The sequence below is a fragment of the Amblyraja radiata genome, chromosome 9 (assembly GCF_010909765.2).
Source record: "Amblyraja radiata isolate CabotCenter1 chromosome 9, sAmbRad1.1.pri, whole genome shotgun sequence".
Classification (NCBI taxonomy): Eukaryota; Metazoa; Chordata; class Chondrichthyes; order Rajiformes; family Rajidae; genus Amblyraja; species Amblyraja radiata.
The window spans coordinates 37,992,006-38,008,613 of NC_045964.1; the positions used below are offsets into that span (position 1 = coordinate 37,992,006).

Genomic DNA, 16,608 nt, shown 5'->3' on the forward strand with positions numbered 1-16,608 from the left:
GTGGAAGGTGAGGACAAGGGGGACTCTGCCCTTGTTAGGAGTGGGGGGGATGGGGAGTGAAAGCAGAGCTACGGGATATAGAAGAGACCCTGGTGAGAGCCTCATCTATAGTCGAAGAGGGGAACCCCCGTTCCCTAAAGAATGAGGACATCTCCGATGCCCTGGTTTGGAACACCTCATCCTGGGTGCAGATGCGGCGTAGACGGAGGAATTGGGAGTAGGGGATAGAGTCCTTACAGGAAGCACGGTGGGAAGAAGTGTAGTCCAGATAGCCATGGGAGTCAGTGGGTTTGTAGTAGATTCTAGATAGCAATGGGAGTCAACCTAGTGTACTTTCCAATTCATATTATCTAACGATTGGACATCACGCAAAGCTTATAACTGTACCTCAGTACACGTGACAATAATAAATCTAAATTTAAATTGCAAAGCTGGTGTGTCGAGGATTAATATAAACAATATGGTGCCAAAACATGAAAGCATCCAGTTTTTTTAAATACTTTTATTCAAAAGTGCCTCATCTCAACGTTGGTGTGAAGCCAAATGTACATGCCCATTCCTATTGACAGAGTATGCCATTATGATAGTCGATGGTCGGTGGGGGCGCTGCAATGGTGGCAGCCCTGTCAGCAGCGTGTTAGTTATTTTCAACTTTTAAATTTTTTTTAGTATGTTTTAAAGTATGTTTTTAATGTTTCTTTGTGTGTTTTGTGTTGGGGTGGTGTGGGGGGGTGAGAGGGAAACCGTTTCGGTCTGTCAACGCGGAGCGGGCGAGTCCTCGCTGGGGCTCGCTGAAGGGGAGCGCTCCGTTTCGCTGGCCCGCAGCAGCCGGCAGCCTGAAGCCGCGGTCTGCACAGCTCCAGCTGGCGCGGCGTCTACAGCCCGGGATCCCTCGGGGGGGGGGACCCGGGGTAAGAAGAAGCTTCCACCGCCGGCCTGCGGCCGTCTTCTACCGCGGGCGCGGTATGGACTTAACATCACCCCTGGAGGGGAGCTTCGACCGCCGGCCCTGCAGTCTGCGGTGCTTCTGGCTGCGGCGTGGAGGGAACTTTAAATCTTCGGCCGCCAGCCTGCGGCCTACACCAACTTAAAGCCGCGGTCTCCGGTGGGGAAGAGCCGACTCTGGACTTACCTGGACTCGTACCTTGTCCTTACCATCTGGACGCCCGCAGCAGCGGCTGCGGAGGGTTGAGGTCCCGGCCACGGGGGAAAATGGAGGAGGACTGGCCAAATTGTGTGCCTTCCACCACAGTGATGAATGCTGTGGTGGATGTTTATGTTAAATTTTTATTGTGTTTTTGTGTGTGCTCTTTATCATTGTATCGCTGCTGACATATCCATTTCACTTGCACTTTTTGTGCAATGTGACAAATAAACCGTATTGTATTGTATTGTATTGTATGAAGAACATGGCAAGTGAAAATCAGAACTTAATAAACCACGTCTTTATATTCTAATTTTGAATGGAAATGTCTTAATTAAAATATGCTTATAAATGGCAGTGTAATGTATTAGTATAATATATAACAAATTAGTCGCACTATTAAAACTCAACATGGGCTTTTTTAGCTTAATGTATTGGTAATTGTCCCCACTATGCCATTTCAATTTATCTTCTCACAGACACACACCATGTTTTGCACCACCCTGCCCCACGTTCACTCTTACTGATAGTCTACCTGCATCTCTCTATTTCACATTTCCGATGAAGGTTTACATAGCTGAAATGTTAACTATTTCTCTTTCCATACATGCTGCTTGATTTTCTGGATTGATACAGTATTTCCTATTTTGTTTCATATTTCTTGTGTCTGCAGTTTTTTTATTTTTGTTTACATAATTTACATTACATAGTTTGCAAAATATGTTTCATGAAATAATATGTGCAAAATATGTGTCTTTGCAAATTCTGTATAATCCAGCATCTTCTAAAAAGTGCTCATGTCTCATGGTGCAGCTTAATTGGCAGTATTATGTTTACTGCAAGGTAGTTGTGGATTAGCTCTTGTATATGTCATAATATAAAGTATTTTTGTGCTTATTGAACTCTAAACATAGTGCCTCTTTTATTAGTTTAATCAGATCTAAAGCTATTATTCCACCAATAAGCAACAAATGAAATTTGATGTTATTCTGCGACTAATTTGATATCAAGTTGAAATATGTGGAGACATAAATTTTGCAAGTAAATTGCATCACGTGACTTTTTATTAACTAGTATCTTGGATCTACAATAGAAACTGCTGGATAGTGAAAGTTGAACCTGAGATGCCACAGTGCAGAACTTAATTTAAACTTATATCATTGCAGGGAGCAACTGTTGTTAATTTTGTTGAGGATTACAGAATGTGTTATGAAGCGACCACAACAAACTCTGCCACTGTCTCAAGGAAGAAAAAATTCTCTGTTAGCGGGACGACTTGCTACACCACTCTTTCGGGTAAAGCATGTATCTAGATCAATTTTTTTGAAGTATACTATGCTTAACAACTTTAAGGTGGTTTAATTTTGTGCACTATTGGATTGAAATAAAGTGTGATATTTTGGTTGCTGATTGAGATAGCTTTATTTGTAACGAGTGTACTTCAGTGATTCTGTTAATAAGGGTTTGTATTTGCTTGGATGACAATAACATTTTCTCTTTATTTCCTCTTAAGTTCAAATTTGGATCTGTTAAATATTCCAGACTAATTGAGATTAAGAACAGTCAAAAAATAAAAGGAAATGGGGTGATAAAGTAGTTAGAAATAATTTTATCTCAGAAGATTGTGGTATGGAATTTGGATCGATTTGGGTGGAGCCACGAAGGAGCAGGTGTCGGAAAACATTGAAACGTTCATAAGCCTCTGAACAGTAGCAAAGATAGAGGAATGAATAAACTGCTGGAGAAACTCAGCAGTTAAAGATATTTGCTAATTCAGGTCGTTCTGCATCGGGATGTGCAGGACTCTTCTTGAAGTATCAAGTCTCTCCGCAGATGTTTTGAGTTTTGTGCAGCAGTTTTATTTTGCCAAATATTCCACCATACACTGTGTATATGGAGGAATATGTCCTCCATCATCCAGAAATGATGGAGGACATGATTTAAATGAGGAAATTAGAGTTGTATGCGAGGTCAGTGCAGTCACTCTAAAGGGCTTTGATTTACTAATTTGTCAGGCACATTAAATTAGATTGACAATGTAAAACATTAATCCTGGATTGTATTTGAGATGGAGATGAGATCTCGTTCAGAATGTTGTGAAGCTAAATCAACATGAGCAAAACCTCTTAGAAATACTGGAGAAGCAAGGGCTCAGTATAAACGTGGAATTAACAACAGCCAAGAGATAATACTAGATAAATTAATGACCCCGTAAAATGATAAATCCCAAGGAACCTTTGATCTACATCCCAGGGTTTTGAAAGAAATGGTGATAGACAGAAATGATCTGATTTTCATCTTCCAAAATACAATAAATTCTGTAAGTTATACTAGCGAATGTTGGCATCACTGTTTAAAAAAGGAGATACAGAGACCATGGATCATTTTACCCGTTAGTCTGCGTCCATAGTTGGAAAATATTAGCTGTACTAAAGGGTCATGCAGTAAGGCTCTTGGAAATGATGTAATAATTAAACAGTCAGATTGGATATATGGAAGGGTAGTCGTGTTTGACCAATCTATTAGAGTTCTCTGGGGATGTATCAAGAGGAGTTGATTAGGTGAAAACCAGTAGTGATATCATCATCATCATCGGCGGTCACTCGAAACGAGTATGACTGTCCTCTCCTCGCCATATGGTTGTCTAATTGTGGGTCTGCAGATGTCTGTAGAGGCCGATCAGCGATCCACACACCTTGGTGCAACGTGGGCAGTGGAGACTGGCGGTGGTTGACAGTCGTCGAGCCCCCTTCTCTCTTTCCTTACTGTGCTGTCACTTTGTCTCTGCTACACGGCGTAGTTCCATTTCGTGACGTGCAGCTCCTTCCTGCACGGATTTCCTCCAGGAATGCCTGTCCAGTGCAATGTGCTCCCAATTGCTCAATGTGATGTGGAATTTCTTCAGACTGTTCTTGATGTTGTCCTTGAAACATTTCCTTGACCTGCCGGGGTCTCGCCGACCTTCCTTCAATTGAGAGTATAGAATTTGTTTAGGGAGACGTGTGTTGAACATGCGGATGACATGGCCAGTCCATCGAAGTTGGTGCTGCATTATTGTGGTGGTGATGTTGGTCATGTTGGCTTCCTCCAAAACGCTGATGTTGGTGCGTTTGTCCTCCCAGCTAATCCTCAGAATCTTTTGTAAAGATCTTTGATGGTATTGTTCCAGGGCTCTCAGGTGCCTGCTGTTTGTAGTCCATGACTCAGCTCCATACAACAGGGTGGAGAGGACAACTGCTCTGTAGACCAGCAGTTTTGTTTGAAAGACTCTTCCTGAGTCTGGCGTAGGCTCCGCTGGCACAACACAGGCGATATCAGCTTCGATGTCGATGTCAGCTTCTGAGGAAAGAATGCTGCCAAGGACGGGGAAGTAGTCAACGTTTTCAAGAGTGGTGTCGTCCACTTTTATAGTGGGCTGGGTAGACGGCTGGTTGGGTGGAGGTTGATGTAGGACCTGGGTCTTCTTGCTATTTAAGGCTAGGCCCATGGCTCTGTATGCCTTGGCAAATGCATTCAGGATGCCCTGGAGGAATCCTGTAGAGAGGAAGAGTCTTAAAAGATCACAGTTTATAAAATGAGGGATGAGCAACTTCGAACTGAAATTAGGAGATTTTTCTTCATTCAGAGGGTAGTGAATCCTTGGATTTCTCTACTCCACGGGGTTTGGAAGGCTCAATCTTTGATAGATTTCCAGAAATTAAAGAAATCAAGAAATTTTAGGGCAGGAAAATGGTAGCTCATCCATTATCTTATTGAATGGCAGAACACTATCAAGAGGATGAATAGTCTGTTTTATATGTCATTAGACCAAGTGGGACCCTTTGGGTCCCGTTCCCTCAACGAGCGGTTGCGGGGGGGGGGGGGGCCTGCGGCGTCACACACACACTAACCACCCCCCACACACACTAACCACCCCCCTTGATATTATATATTAATATTATTCATTCGCTCCTTTTACCCCTTCCTCGCCCTATCCAATCACGCATAGCCCCCAACTCGCAGGCGCGTCTAGAGAGGGAGGGGGGTACAGAGAGAGAGGGCAGAAAGAGAGAGGGGCAGAGACACAGAGAGGGGGGGAGAGAAAGGGGGGGGAGAGAGAGAGGGGAGGGGGAGAGAGAGGGGGGGTGGGGGAGAGAGGGGTGGGGTAGAGGGGGGGGAAGAGGAGGGAGAGAGTGAGGGGGGAGGAGAGAGGGGGGGACGGCCTGCTGTGTCACACACGCACACTATAACCACCCCTCCCACACACGCACTAACCACCCCTCCCACACACGCACTAACCACCCCTCCCACACACATACTAACTACCCCACCCACACACACTAACCACCCCCCTTGATATTATATTAATATTATTCATTCGCTTTTACCCCATCCCCCACCCTATCCACTCACGCATAGCACCCAACTCGCAGGCTCGGCTAGAGAGGGAGGGGGTAGAGAGAGAGGGAAGGCAGAGGCACAGAGATGGCAGAGGCACAGAGAGGGCAGAGCGGGAGGGGGCACCACTCCACCACTCACCCATAGATCCCAATACTCACCACTCCCTAGAGAGGGGTTGCAGAGAGGGAGCCTAGGACCAGACCCGAGCCAGGGCACAAGTGAGCGAGTGTCGACCGAAGGACCGTGAGTTGCGCCGCCGCAGTCTTCAGTTATGATCTTTGGTCTTCATTGGATGGCCCGACTTCATTTTTGGGAGCTCGGGTACAGGAGGATCGGGGGGGGGGGGTGGGATGACATCACTCGCAGCGCAACAAAGATGGCGCACGGAGCAGACCCATTGTGACATCATCAGCGAAAGACAGTCGTTTTGATTTCAAAGTTTTATCGGATTTTTGAACATTTTCATTAATAACTTGAGAAATAAAGGATGAAATTTTCAGATAAGGTGATTTCGGAATCCAGGGGGAAAATCTCTACCGGAATATATTAAAATTTTACCGTTAGCGCGTCGTTTTTGCGTGAAGATGTGATTATACACAAACAAACAAACAGACACACAAACAAACACACACACGAACAAACACATCCATATCCAAGATCAGACTTGTAATATTTATATGGCTGCATGCTTTTCTTTAAAAGATCTCCACTTGTTAACCTGTTATTTTCTGGAGTTAAACCAAATTAATATGAGCACTCCAAATAATACTCAAAGATAAAAAAATTAATGTACATCTATACTTACCTGCGTTACACAAAATGTTAACCTTTAGGTGGATGGATCTGCAGTTATTTGCTAATTTTATATAATTTTTCTTTTTTGTCTAGACTCTTATAGTAGCCTGGATCAAAGCAAACTTGGATGTGTACGTTTCCCGGGAGCTATGGGATGAATTATTGATTGTTTTGTCATCACTCACTTGCTGGGAAGAACTAATCACTGAATGGGCAATGACAATGGAAACCTTGACCAAAGTGTTAGCCCGGAACTTGTACAACCTAGACTTGCACGATCTTCCTTTAGATAAACTGAGTGAACAAAAACAGAAAAAACACAAGGGAAAAGGTATAGTTGACAATCAAGTATTGTTTGAATGTGATTTAAGAAATGGCAACATTAGTTAAATCCTTAAATCTCCTGGGGTTGTTCATGAAATAAAACAGTGTATTTCTAAGTTTGAAAATTTGCATGATTATGAAAAAAACCCTGCAGAAATGTTCTTGTTGCTGTCTGTCCATGAACTATTTGTCTTTAAAGACATTCAGTTGTTAATTACATCTCCTGGCATCAGGATTCATCATGTCTTTTGGCTCTTGTGCTTGGACATAGAAAGTTCTTCCTTTAAAATACTTTCCTCTATTCTCCAATTTTATAAAGGATACACATGAGCATTATAGTAATCATTTGGGCCAACCACACTTCATTGGCAGTAATTGATCATAAAAGATAGCAATGGGAAACATCTCACAACAGCCAATGTGTAACCATTTTGCTTGGTTTCTTGCTCTCACGTTTTCATTTGAATGTGTCTCTAAAGTACCGTTCATTAGTTTAAGCAGGAGAAACTATTGTTCATTGACTGGACTCCCTCTGACAACCTAGGCTGGAGATAGATAACCTGACAGACTTAAAGATGTCATCACTACGTGTCCTACATGTAAAGTGGAATAAACCTGTTGAAAACATGCACAACTGCATTTGCTAAACTTTTTTACCTTTAGTAATAAAATGTGACATTGACATTTTATGGGGTTTTTTTCTTGCATTTGCCATCTTGTGATTTTGCTGATTCAATAACATACTATCATTTTGGGGAACACATCAATCAGAAATTTGTGTTACACGATCCTTTAGGAAATAAAAATTGGGACAGGTTTTTAATCCCTGATAGCAGTGCATGTGCACACATAAATGCTGGCAATGATCATTGCCAACCAGAGTGAGGCAGGACATTGGCATTGGATATTGTATCTACCTTCGATTTAAACCAGCATCTGCGGTTCTTTTGTACACATTGGATATCCAGTAACTTTCCCACCATCAGCATCTGTGGGGAAAAATCTCCATTGAACAGAAATAGTCACTCAGCCAAATATAATGGCTACAAAACCAGATTGCAGGCTGTGTTATCTTACATCAAATGACTTGCTTTCTGAACTAAAAGCTTTTCAACTATCAACAGTGGTGTGGTTGCAGAGATTAGCATCATTAAAATGCACGATAGCACAGCCTAAGCTGATTTGATAGCATATCCTAAACCAGTAATCACTATTACCTAAAAAGATTAAGGTAACAGGAACATAATAAAACCATCTCCTACAAGTTCCCGCCATGTGATGCCCCATTCTAATGGGAAATGTCACCTGAGACTAAATCCTGGAATTCCCTAACCAATAAAGGTGTGGGGTTAGAGCAGGGTGTCTTCAAGCTAGATGTACTTAAATCACAGGAAGAATAACTTCAATGGACGGAAAGAAAATATTCGATTTTGTTTTTTAAATTGTTTCGCAATATTAAAATTGAGCACATAAGTTAAAACTGAAATACCTTGAGTACAATTAAAATATTGGTTATTTAAAAATCCATTTATTTTTTACTCTGGTTTGGAATGCCATTCGAATACATTAATACCTCCTGAACCAAACATTTCAATTTTGGAATATTTTGGTGAGACTAATTGCTAAATATAAAGTTCTCATTGTTTTTGGATAATTTCCATTGATCCCAGTTGAGAAGGCTACTAAAGATCAAAGTCTGCAGTGGAGAACAATCTCTGATGCACTTTCCATTTCTTTACTTTGTATGTATGTAGAAATCCCAAAACAACTTAAGTTTGTGGCGTAATGGTGAACGTGAAATAACAGGCCCGATTTTACAATTATAATAACCTTTAAAATAAGATAAAATATTATTAAATGTAAAATATGCCTATGATTCTGTTAATAAAATATTGATGTGAAGATGAGCAACCTGTTTTATTTGTTAATATTTACCAAATATAGCATTAATATTTCTTGATAGTGGGATAGAGATGATGAGGCTGGTTATAATTTAAATCTATATTTTGTCCATTTGTGTATGAGCTAATTTCTCTTTATTAATCATTAATTAATGAATTATTTAATTAAAAAAAGGTTACAATCTGGGCTGCTTGTTCTAATTAAGGTGGTAATCATGGATGTCAGAGGACTGCTGTTGATAAATCATTTTCAAGAGGTTGGAGCCGTGATCAACCTGGACAAGGTCAAATGAGGCAACGAAGTGCGACCACTGCTGGATCCCCAGGAACAGAAAAGGCAAGAAGCATAGTACGACAAAAATCTATTGGTAAGTTAGAAGGAAATACCTATCAACAAGTCTTATCTTATTTCATAAAAACACATTTTCATTGATGCTTAGTCTGCTAATGGAATTCTTCTTCATTATTTATTACTCTATTATTTCTTGTTTGTATATTGTTGATTGTTGTATACAACAAATGCATAGGACAGACTAAAATGGTATGATAGTTTACTCTAATGTGTCAATTATTTCATATATTTTTATAATAGCAAATTTAAAATTGGGACATTTAACCTGTTATGCTAAGGTTTAATTTCTGAAATGTATTTCTTAGAGATGAAGGTTTATTCCCTGTTAACTCCTTTAATGGCAAAACCAAGGAACTGATTGTGGACTTTGGAAGGAGTAGGAGGGGGACCCACAGCCCCATTTATATCAGCGGGTCGATGGTTGAAAGGGTCAAGAACTTCAAATTCCTGGGCGTGCACATCTCTGAAGATCTTTCCTGGTCCGAGAACACTAACTCAATTATCAAAAAAGCTCATCAGCGCCTCTACTTCCTGAGAAGATTACGGAGAGTCGGATTGTCAAGGAAGACTCTCTAACTTCTACAGGTGCACAGTCGAGAGCATACTGACCGGTTGCATCGTGGCTTGGTTCGGCAATTTGAGCGCCCTGGAGAGGAAAAGACTACAAAAAGTAGTAAACACTGCCCAGTCCATCATCGGCTCTGACCTTCCTTCCATCGAGGGGATTTATCGTAGTCGCTGCCTCAAAAAGGCTGGCAGTATCATCAAAGACCCACACCATCCTGGCCACACACTCATCTCCCTGCTACCTTCAGGTAGAAGGTACAGGAGCCTGAAGACTGCAACAACCAGGTTCAGGAATAGCTACTTCCCCACAGCCATCAGGCTATTAAACCTGGCTCGGACAAAACTCTGATTATTAATAACCACTTTCTGTTATTTGCACTTTACCAGTTTATTTATTCATGTGTGTATATATTTATATCATGGTATATGGACACATTTATCTGTTTTGTAGTAAATGCCTACTATTTTCTGTGTGCTTAAGCAAAGCAAGAATTTCATTGTCCTATACAGGGACACATGACAATAAACTCACTTGAACTTAATGTTTTAATTCGAGATAGGGGTGGGTAATTTAGCAAGAGAAATTTAATCTGTTCAGTTTATTTCACAAAATATTGGGGGTTTTTGTTAACATTTGCAGATTTGCCATATAATGCAGCCTTTCTATTCCCATTTTCTCAATTATAATTCAGGTCATCTCTCACCCATTTCTTCACTTCTTCCTAATTCCCTTTTGCTTTCCAGTACCACTTCTGTGGCTGCTGCTAGTGAAAGGTCTAACCCGCAATTACAGGCAATGGCACTTTCTTATATGCGGTTGATCTGATCTGTTCTCTATTAGCTACAGTTGTAATACTGTTCAAATTATCTGCTCAGTCACAGCCTCATCTTTTTTTGGGGAGAAGAGTTAAAAATCAAAGGATTCCTCTTTCACTATGCTTAGCCATTCCAACTTGAATTCCTCTGCTCTCATCTTCTCCTTTTGAAACACAGAACAGAACAGTACAAGATGAGGTCCATTGCCCCACAATGTCTGCAAGACCTCTTATCTACCTGCACATAACCCATATCCCTCCAGTCTCTGCATATACAGTGCATTCAGAAAGTATTCAGATCCCTTCACTTTTTCCACATTTTGTTACGTTACAGCCTTATTCTAAAATGGATTAACTTAATTTTTTTATCATCAATCTACACACCTCATAATATAAAAGCGAAAACAGGTGTTTAGAAATTTTTGCAAAGTAATTAAAAAGAAATAACTGAAATATCAGATTTACATAAGTATTCAGACCCTTTGCAACGATACTGAAAATTGAGCTTTGTTGCATCCTGTTTCCATTGATTATTATTTCTACAACTTGATTGGAGCATCAGTGGTAAATAAATTGATTGGACGTGATTTGGAAAGTCACACACCTTTCTATATAAGATCCCGCTGTTGACAGTGCATGTCAGAGCAAAAACCAAGCCATGAAGACGACAGGATTGTGTCGATACACAGATCTGGGGAAGGGTATAAAACAATTTCTGCAGCTTTGCAGGTCCTGAAGAGTACAGTGGCCACCGCCATTCTTAAATGGAAGAACTTTGAAACCACCAGGACTCTTCATAGAGCTGGCCGCCCGGCCAATCTGAGCATTCGGGGAAGAAGGGCCTTGGTCAGGGAGGTGACTAAGAACCCTGATGGTCACTCTGACAGAGCTCCAGAGTTCCTCTGTGGAGATGGGAGAAACTTCCAGAAGGCCAACTATGTCTGTAACACTCCACCAATCAAGCATTTATGGTAGAGTGGCCAGACGGAAGCCACTCCTCAGTAAAAAGCACACGACAGCCTGCTTGGAGATTGCCAAAAGGCACCTGAAGAAGATTCTCTAGTCTGATGAAACCAAGATTCTCTTTTGCCTGAATGCCAAGTGTCATGTCTGGAGGAAACCAGGCACCGCTCATCACCTGGTCAATACCATACTACGGTGAAGCATGGTGGTGGCAGCATCATGTTGTGAGGACGTTTTTCAGCGTCAGCAACTGGGAGGCTAGACCGGATCGAGGGAAAGATGAACGGAGCAAAGTACAGAGAGATCCTTGTCTGCTGAGATCCATTTTAGAATAAGGCTGTAACTTAAAATGTGGAAAAAGTGAAGGGGTCTGAATACCCTCTGAATGCACTGTACATATGCCTATCCAAAAGTTTCTTAAATGTCACTATCGTATATGACTCGACCAACAACCCCTGGCAACGTGTTCCAGGCACTCGCCACCCACTGCTTAAACAAAAGATTGACTTGCAAATCTCCTTTAAACTATCACTTCTCCTGCATTATTTTCCACCTGTCCAATGTCCACTCTTGCCTCATTCTTACTCTATATAACTGAATATATAACTCTTGCTGTCCTCTTTTATATTATTAACTAGCTTACTTCTTATTTCATCTTTTCTCCCCGTATTGTCTTTTTAGTAAACTTCTGTTGTTCTTTAAAAGTTTCCGAATCCTCTGGCTTTCCACTAATCTTTGCAATGTTATATGCCTTCTCTTTTAGTATTATCCTGTCCTTGACTTTTCTTGTCAGCCAAGGTCACCCTTTACTCCCCTGAGAACCTTTCTTCCTCTTTGGAATGAAAGGATCCTGCATCTTCCGAAATTCCCTGAAATTCCTCCCATTGCTGTTCTACCATCATCTCTGCTAGGGTCCCTTTCCAGTCAACTTTGGCCAGCTCCTCCCTCATGCCTCTGTAGTCCCCTTTGCTCAACTGCAATACCGACACATCCGTTTTCTTTAATCAGTCTCACCAAAGCCATATCGTGCCCTTCAATCACCCGATTGAGTTCCTTTCTCTATATTCCGCAAAGGTCCAGTCTGATTCCATCCTCGTAAATCTTGAATGCCTTCCTTTCTCTTTGAAACATATTTTCACCCTGTTTGGTCATCCAAGGTTCCCTTACTTTACCCTCCTTATCCCTCCTCCTCTTTGGAACATGCTGGTTCTGAACTTTGTTCAACTGTTCATTAAATGACGCACATATCAGTTGTAGACCTACCCAATAACAACTACTCCCAGTGTACCCTCCCAAGCTCCTGCCTAATAAAATTGTAGTTTGCCTTACTTCAATTTGGTACTTCATAAGATCATAAATGATAGAAGCAGAATTAGACAATTCGGCCCATCAAGTCTACACCACCATTCAATCATGGCTGATCTATCTCTCCCTCCTAACCTCATTCTCCTGCCTTCTCCCCATAATCTCTGACACCTGTACTAATCAAGAATCTATATCTCTGCCTCCATCGCTTCTGTGGGAAAGAATTCCACAGACTCACCACCCTCTGACTAAAGAAATTCCTCTTCATCTCCTTCCTAAAAGAACGCCCTTTAATTATGAGGCTATCTAGTCTTAGACTCTCCCACTAGTGGAAACATCCTCTCCACATCCACTCTATCCAAGCCTTTCACTATTCTGTACGTTTCACTGAGGTCCCCCGTCATTCTTCTAAACTTTAGCGAGTATAGGCCCAGTGCCGTCTAATGCTCATCATATGTTAACCTATTCATTCCTGGGATCATTCTTGTAAACCTCTGGATCCTCTCCAGAGCCAGCACATCCTTCTTCAACTATGGTGCCCAAAATTGCTCACAACACTTCCCTGCAATATCCAGCTTTCTCCCTTTTCAAAACAATCTTTGCACTTATGGAGAGAGATACAAAAAGCTGAAGTAACTCAGCGGGACAGGCAGCATCTCTGGAGAGGATGACATTTTGGGTCAAGACTCTTCTTAATACTTATGGAGCTGTGATCGCCATCCCCAAAATGCTCTTTCTCTGAAACACCATTCATCTGGTCAGCCTCATTTCTCAACACAAGGTCCAGTTTGTTTCCTTCTTGGGTTGGACTATCCATATACTGTTTCAAGAAACCCTCTTCGATACATCTCTGAAATTCTTCCTGTTTAAGCCTTTGGCATTAAACAAGTTCCAGTCAGTATTGGTGAAATTAAAGTCACTCCTAAGCCAACTCTGGCTTTGGCATCTTTTAATAATCTATCCACATGTCTGTTCTATCTCCCGTTTGCTATTGAGGGCTCTATAGTACAATCCCATTACAGTGCATGCACCTTTCTTATTTCTAAGCTCCACCCATATAATTTCAGCAGACAAACTCTCCAGTGTATCCACTCTGAATGCCACAGTGACAGTCTCCAAGATTAGTAGTGCAACGCCTCCACCTCTTTTGCCTCCCTCTCGATCACATCTAAAACATTGAAACCCCAGAACATTGAGCTGCCAGTCGTGTCCCTCTTGCACTGATCATCGATAATTCTTTGCACCAATGGAAAATATGTTTAATTACCAAAATCAACCTCTTATCACTTCAACTTTGTCTTCATATTTTTGGATGAAATAGTTAATCTGTTTCAATGTTGATATAATATCTCTATTCTGGTACCATTTTATAAAACCGATTTTTTTTGGCATCTTCTCCAGTAGCTCTGTTGATTTAATCTCTTAGAGACTAGAGCAATGTGTAATAGAGCATTTGCCCCAGATAACCTTGTATTACAAACAAGCACCTCAATGCACCCGAGAAATATTTCCATCCTTGTTTAGCTTTTGCTTAGTTTAGTTTAGAGATACAGCATGGAAACCGGCCCTTTGACCCACTGAGTCCGCACCGACCAGCGATCCCCGTACACTAATGCTATCCTACATACAAGGGCAATTTACAATCTTTACCGAACCCAATTAACCGACAAACCTGTACATCTTTAGATTGTGGGAGGAAACTGGGCCACCCGGTGAAAACCCACGCGGTCACACGGATTTGAGTGGTCAGGATCAAATCTGACTCTGGCGCTGTAATGTAGCAGTAGCTATAAAGCACTCTGCTGCTGCGCTACCATGCTGCCCCGGTCTTTGCAAAAATTATTTGTTTACTGCTAGGAATGCTTTCAAAGTGTTGACAAAGAATAATGTCCTTAGTAACTCCTGGCAGTCCTGACCTATGACTGCTTGAAATGCAAAAGAAGCATTTGGAAAGAAGTTCATTTGTTGAGTACACAGAACCCCAGACTTATTGGTGGAAGGATTGCTCCATTTTCCAAACTATCCATTTGTCCAGTTGAGCACCACTTCTTATGCATCTTGTAATCTACAGAGCTGGAGTTGGAAGCAAGTCATTGTTAATGTCAAAGGACTCTATTTGATGATGATGATATGATCCCATTACTTCCGTGCTTCACAATTCCATCCCTGGCAAAATTAACCCCCATGCATTGTTTTGTTTGGCCTTTGTTCATTTAAGTTTTCAATATTTTACTTTGCTGAAGAGAGAAAAGATTTGGCTTGTAACTTGTATTTATGAAGAATGCCAATTCATTTGTGCAGAATTGCCCACATTTCTTCCATGAATACACTGTTATGTTTGGAATTCTGGTGTAAATCTATAACCTAGTAACTTGCTGGCTGCTCCTCATAGTTACCTAGTTCCACTCCTCATGACAAACAAGATTGAGGCATTTCTATCGAATTTGCTCTTGAATACTTTGCTTGTTGGACTAGCACCATGATGGACCTCGAGTATGAGATGTTACTTATGTGGTTTAAGTTTCAGATAATGGCTTCTTATTTCTTGTAAAGAGTACGTAATATAAATTAAATAGTGTGCCATTTATCTAATATCTTGGAAAATCCATGGCAAAAAATGTAGGTGGTGGTTATCTCCACTTGGGTTAGTTGAAAGCTCCTTCCCTGCAATCAGATTTGTAGCTTGAGTTTCATTTTAAAGCTTTAAAGCTAAAACTCTAAAATTGTACTTTGTTGTTTTCCTCTGAACCTGAAATTCATTCTATGCAATGTACCGTCATTGTTCTATTATCGCTTTTACAGTTTTCATTGTATTATTTCATTTCCACGTGTAAAATGAATGTAGAACAGCTACATACTGTGCAACGTGAGGTAAAATCCTTGTGATTTTTTTTGTGTAATCTAGTTAAACCGTAACTAAAATTTATTGCCATCCAAAATGGTTGCATACATTTTAAGCATACTATGCTCATCTGTAATTGACATCTGTTGCACAACAATTGGAAAAAGATCAAATACAATTTATCCTTTTACTAATTTGAAATGTTTGTTAGACTATCTAAAATCATAGTTCATGATACACTCACAGAATTGTCTTCTGCTGTTATGCTTGCTGTTTTTTGTGTCCTAGTTTTGTCTTTGTCCTTTTTTCATTACTACTACTATTCTTGGCTTTTATTCCGTCCTATTCTCTTAATTTTTAACTTTTTTTTAAAGCCATCGGAAGCCGATCCATTGATGATTGTGTTTGTCCATCGGCCTCTATGCGCAATGCTAAAAGTGCACCTGTACTGCTCCATTCTTCCAATCCTTACCTGCTTGACTTAGTCCTCACCCCCTTTTTTGATGATCTTCCAGGTAGTTCCAGCTCTGCTTACTTCCTCTGCCTGTTTACCATTTGTCTTGTTACTGCTTGGCAATTCTAACTGCATAACAATTAATAGGACTTGCAAAATATAGTACAATTTATAGCTTGGTTTGTTGCAAAATAGTTCTAGAACTTAGCAAAATTACAGGATATATATGAATGCCTGTGGAATTAACAAACAATTAAGTACAATTGCAAATGAATGTGGAATAAATACACATTGTAAATACTGTAGGTTAGCTGACATCTGTGAGAAAACATTTTGGACAGAACCCTTTAGAACTGAAAATTGGAAAAGGTGTGTGTTTGAGATTGTACATTCCTTCATAATTAAAACATGAATTAACTTTGCTAAGCATTATGCAGTTGATGTATAATTTTATCAAAAGTAATTTTGGGGATTTAGATATTGCAGGTCCTAGAGATTTTGCAAGTTGTAAAATTCACATTATGTGAAATAAATTATTTTTTGTGCTTGTTTTCTTAACTGTCGCGATCCATTATAAGTTTCCTGCAAGTAATGAGTTCGGGAAGGAAAAGGCTTGCATGATTAAACAATGCTCTTTCATTTAGCCAAATCACTCTGATGATGGGAAATTGACTAAAGAAAATAGATATCCACAATATAATTTGGCAAATGTAGCTCAAAACACTAACAGTTGGATATTTGTGAGAGCATTTTACATTTTACAAAT

General features: G+C 40.6%; 1 protein-coding gene across 9 annotated transcripts in view; it reads left to right on the forward strand.

The window, feature by feature from the left end:
- The window catches only part of ralgapa1 (Ral GTPase activating protein catalytic subunit alpha 1), a 155,117-nt gene that overhangs the window by 52,114 nt on the left and 86,395 nt on the right, over window positions 1-16,608 (forward strand). For 7 of the 9 annotated variants that reach the window (XR_004413089.1, XM_033027146.1, XM_033027140.1 and 4 more), the window contains exons 14-17: window positions 2,311-2,440; window positions 6,413-6,650; window positions 8,751-8,912; window positions 15,763-15,903. Coding sequence is in view for 8 of the 9 variants with exons in the window: in XM_033027146.1 (XP_032883037.1) it covers window positions 2,311-2,440; window positions 6,413-6,650; window positions 8,751-8,912; window positions 15,763-15,903 (671 nt within the window). In the remaining variant the exon portion in view is untranslated. The remainder of the gene's footprint in view (window positions 1-2,310; window positions 2,441-6,412; window positions 6,651-8,750; window positions 8,913-15,762; window positions 15,904-16,608) is intronic. The other 2 variants (XM_033027145.1, XM_033027147.1) reach the window with 1 other exon arrangement.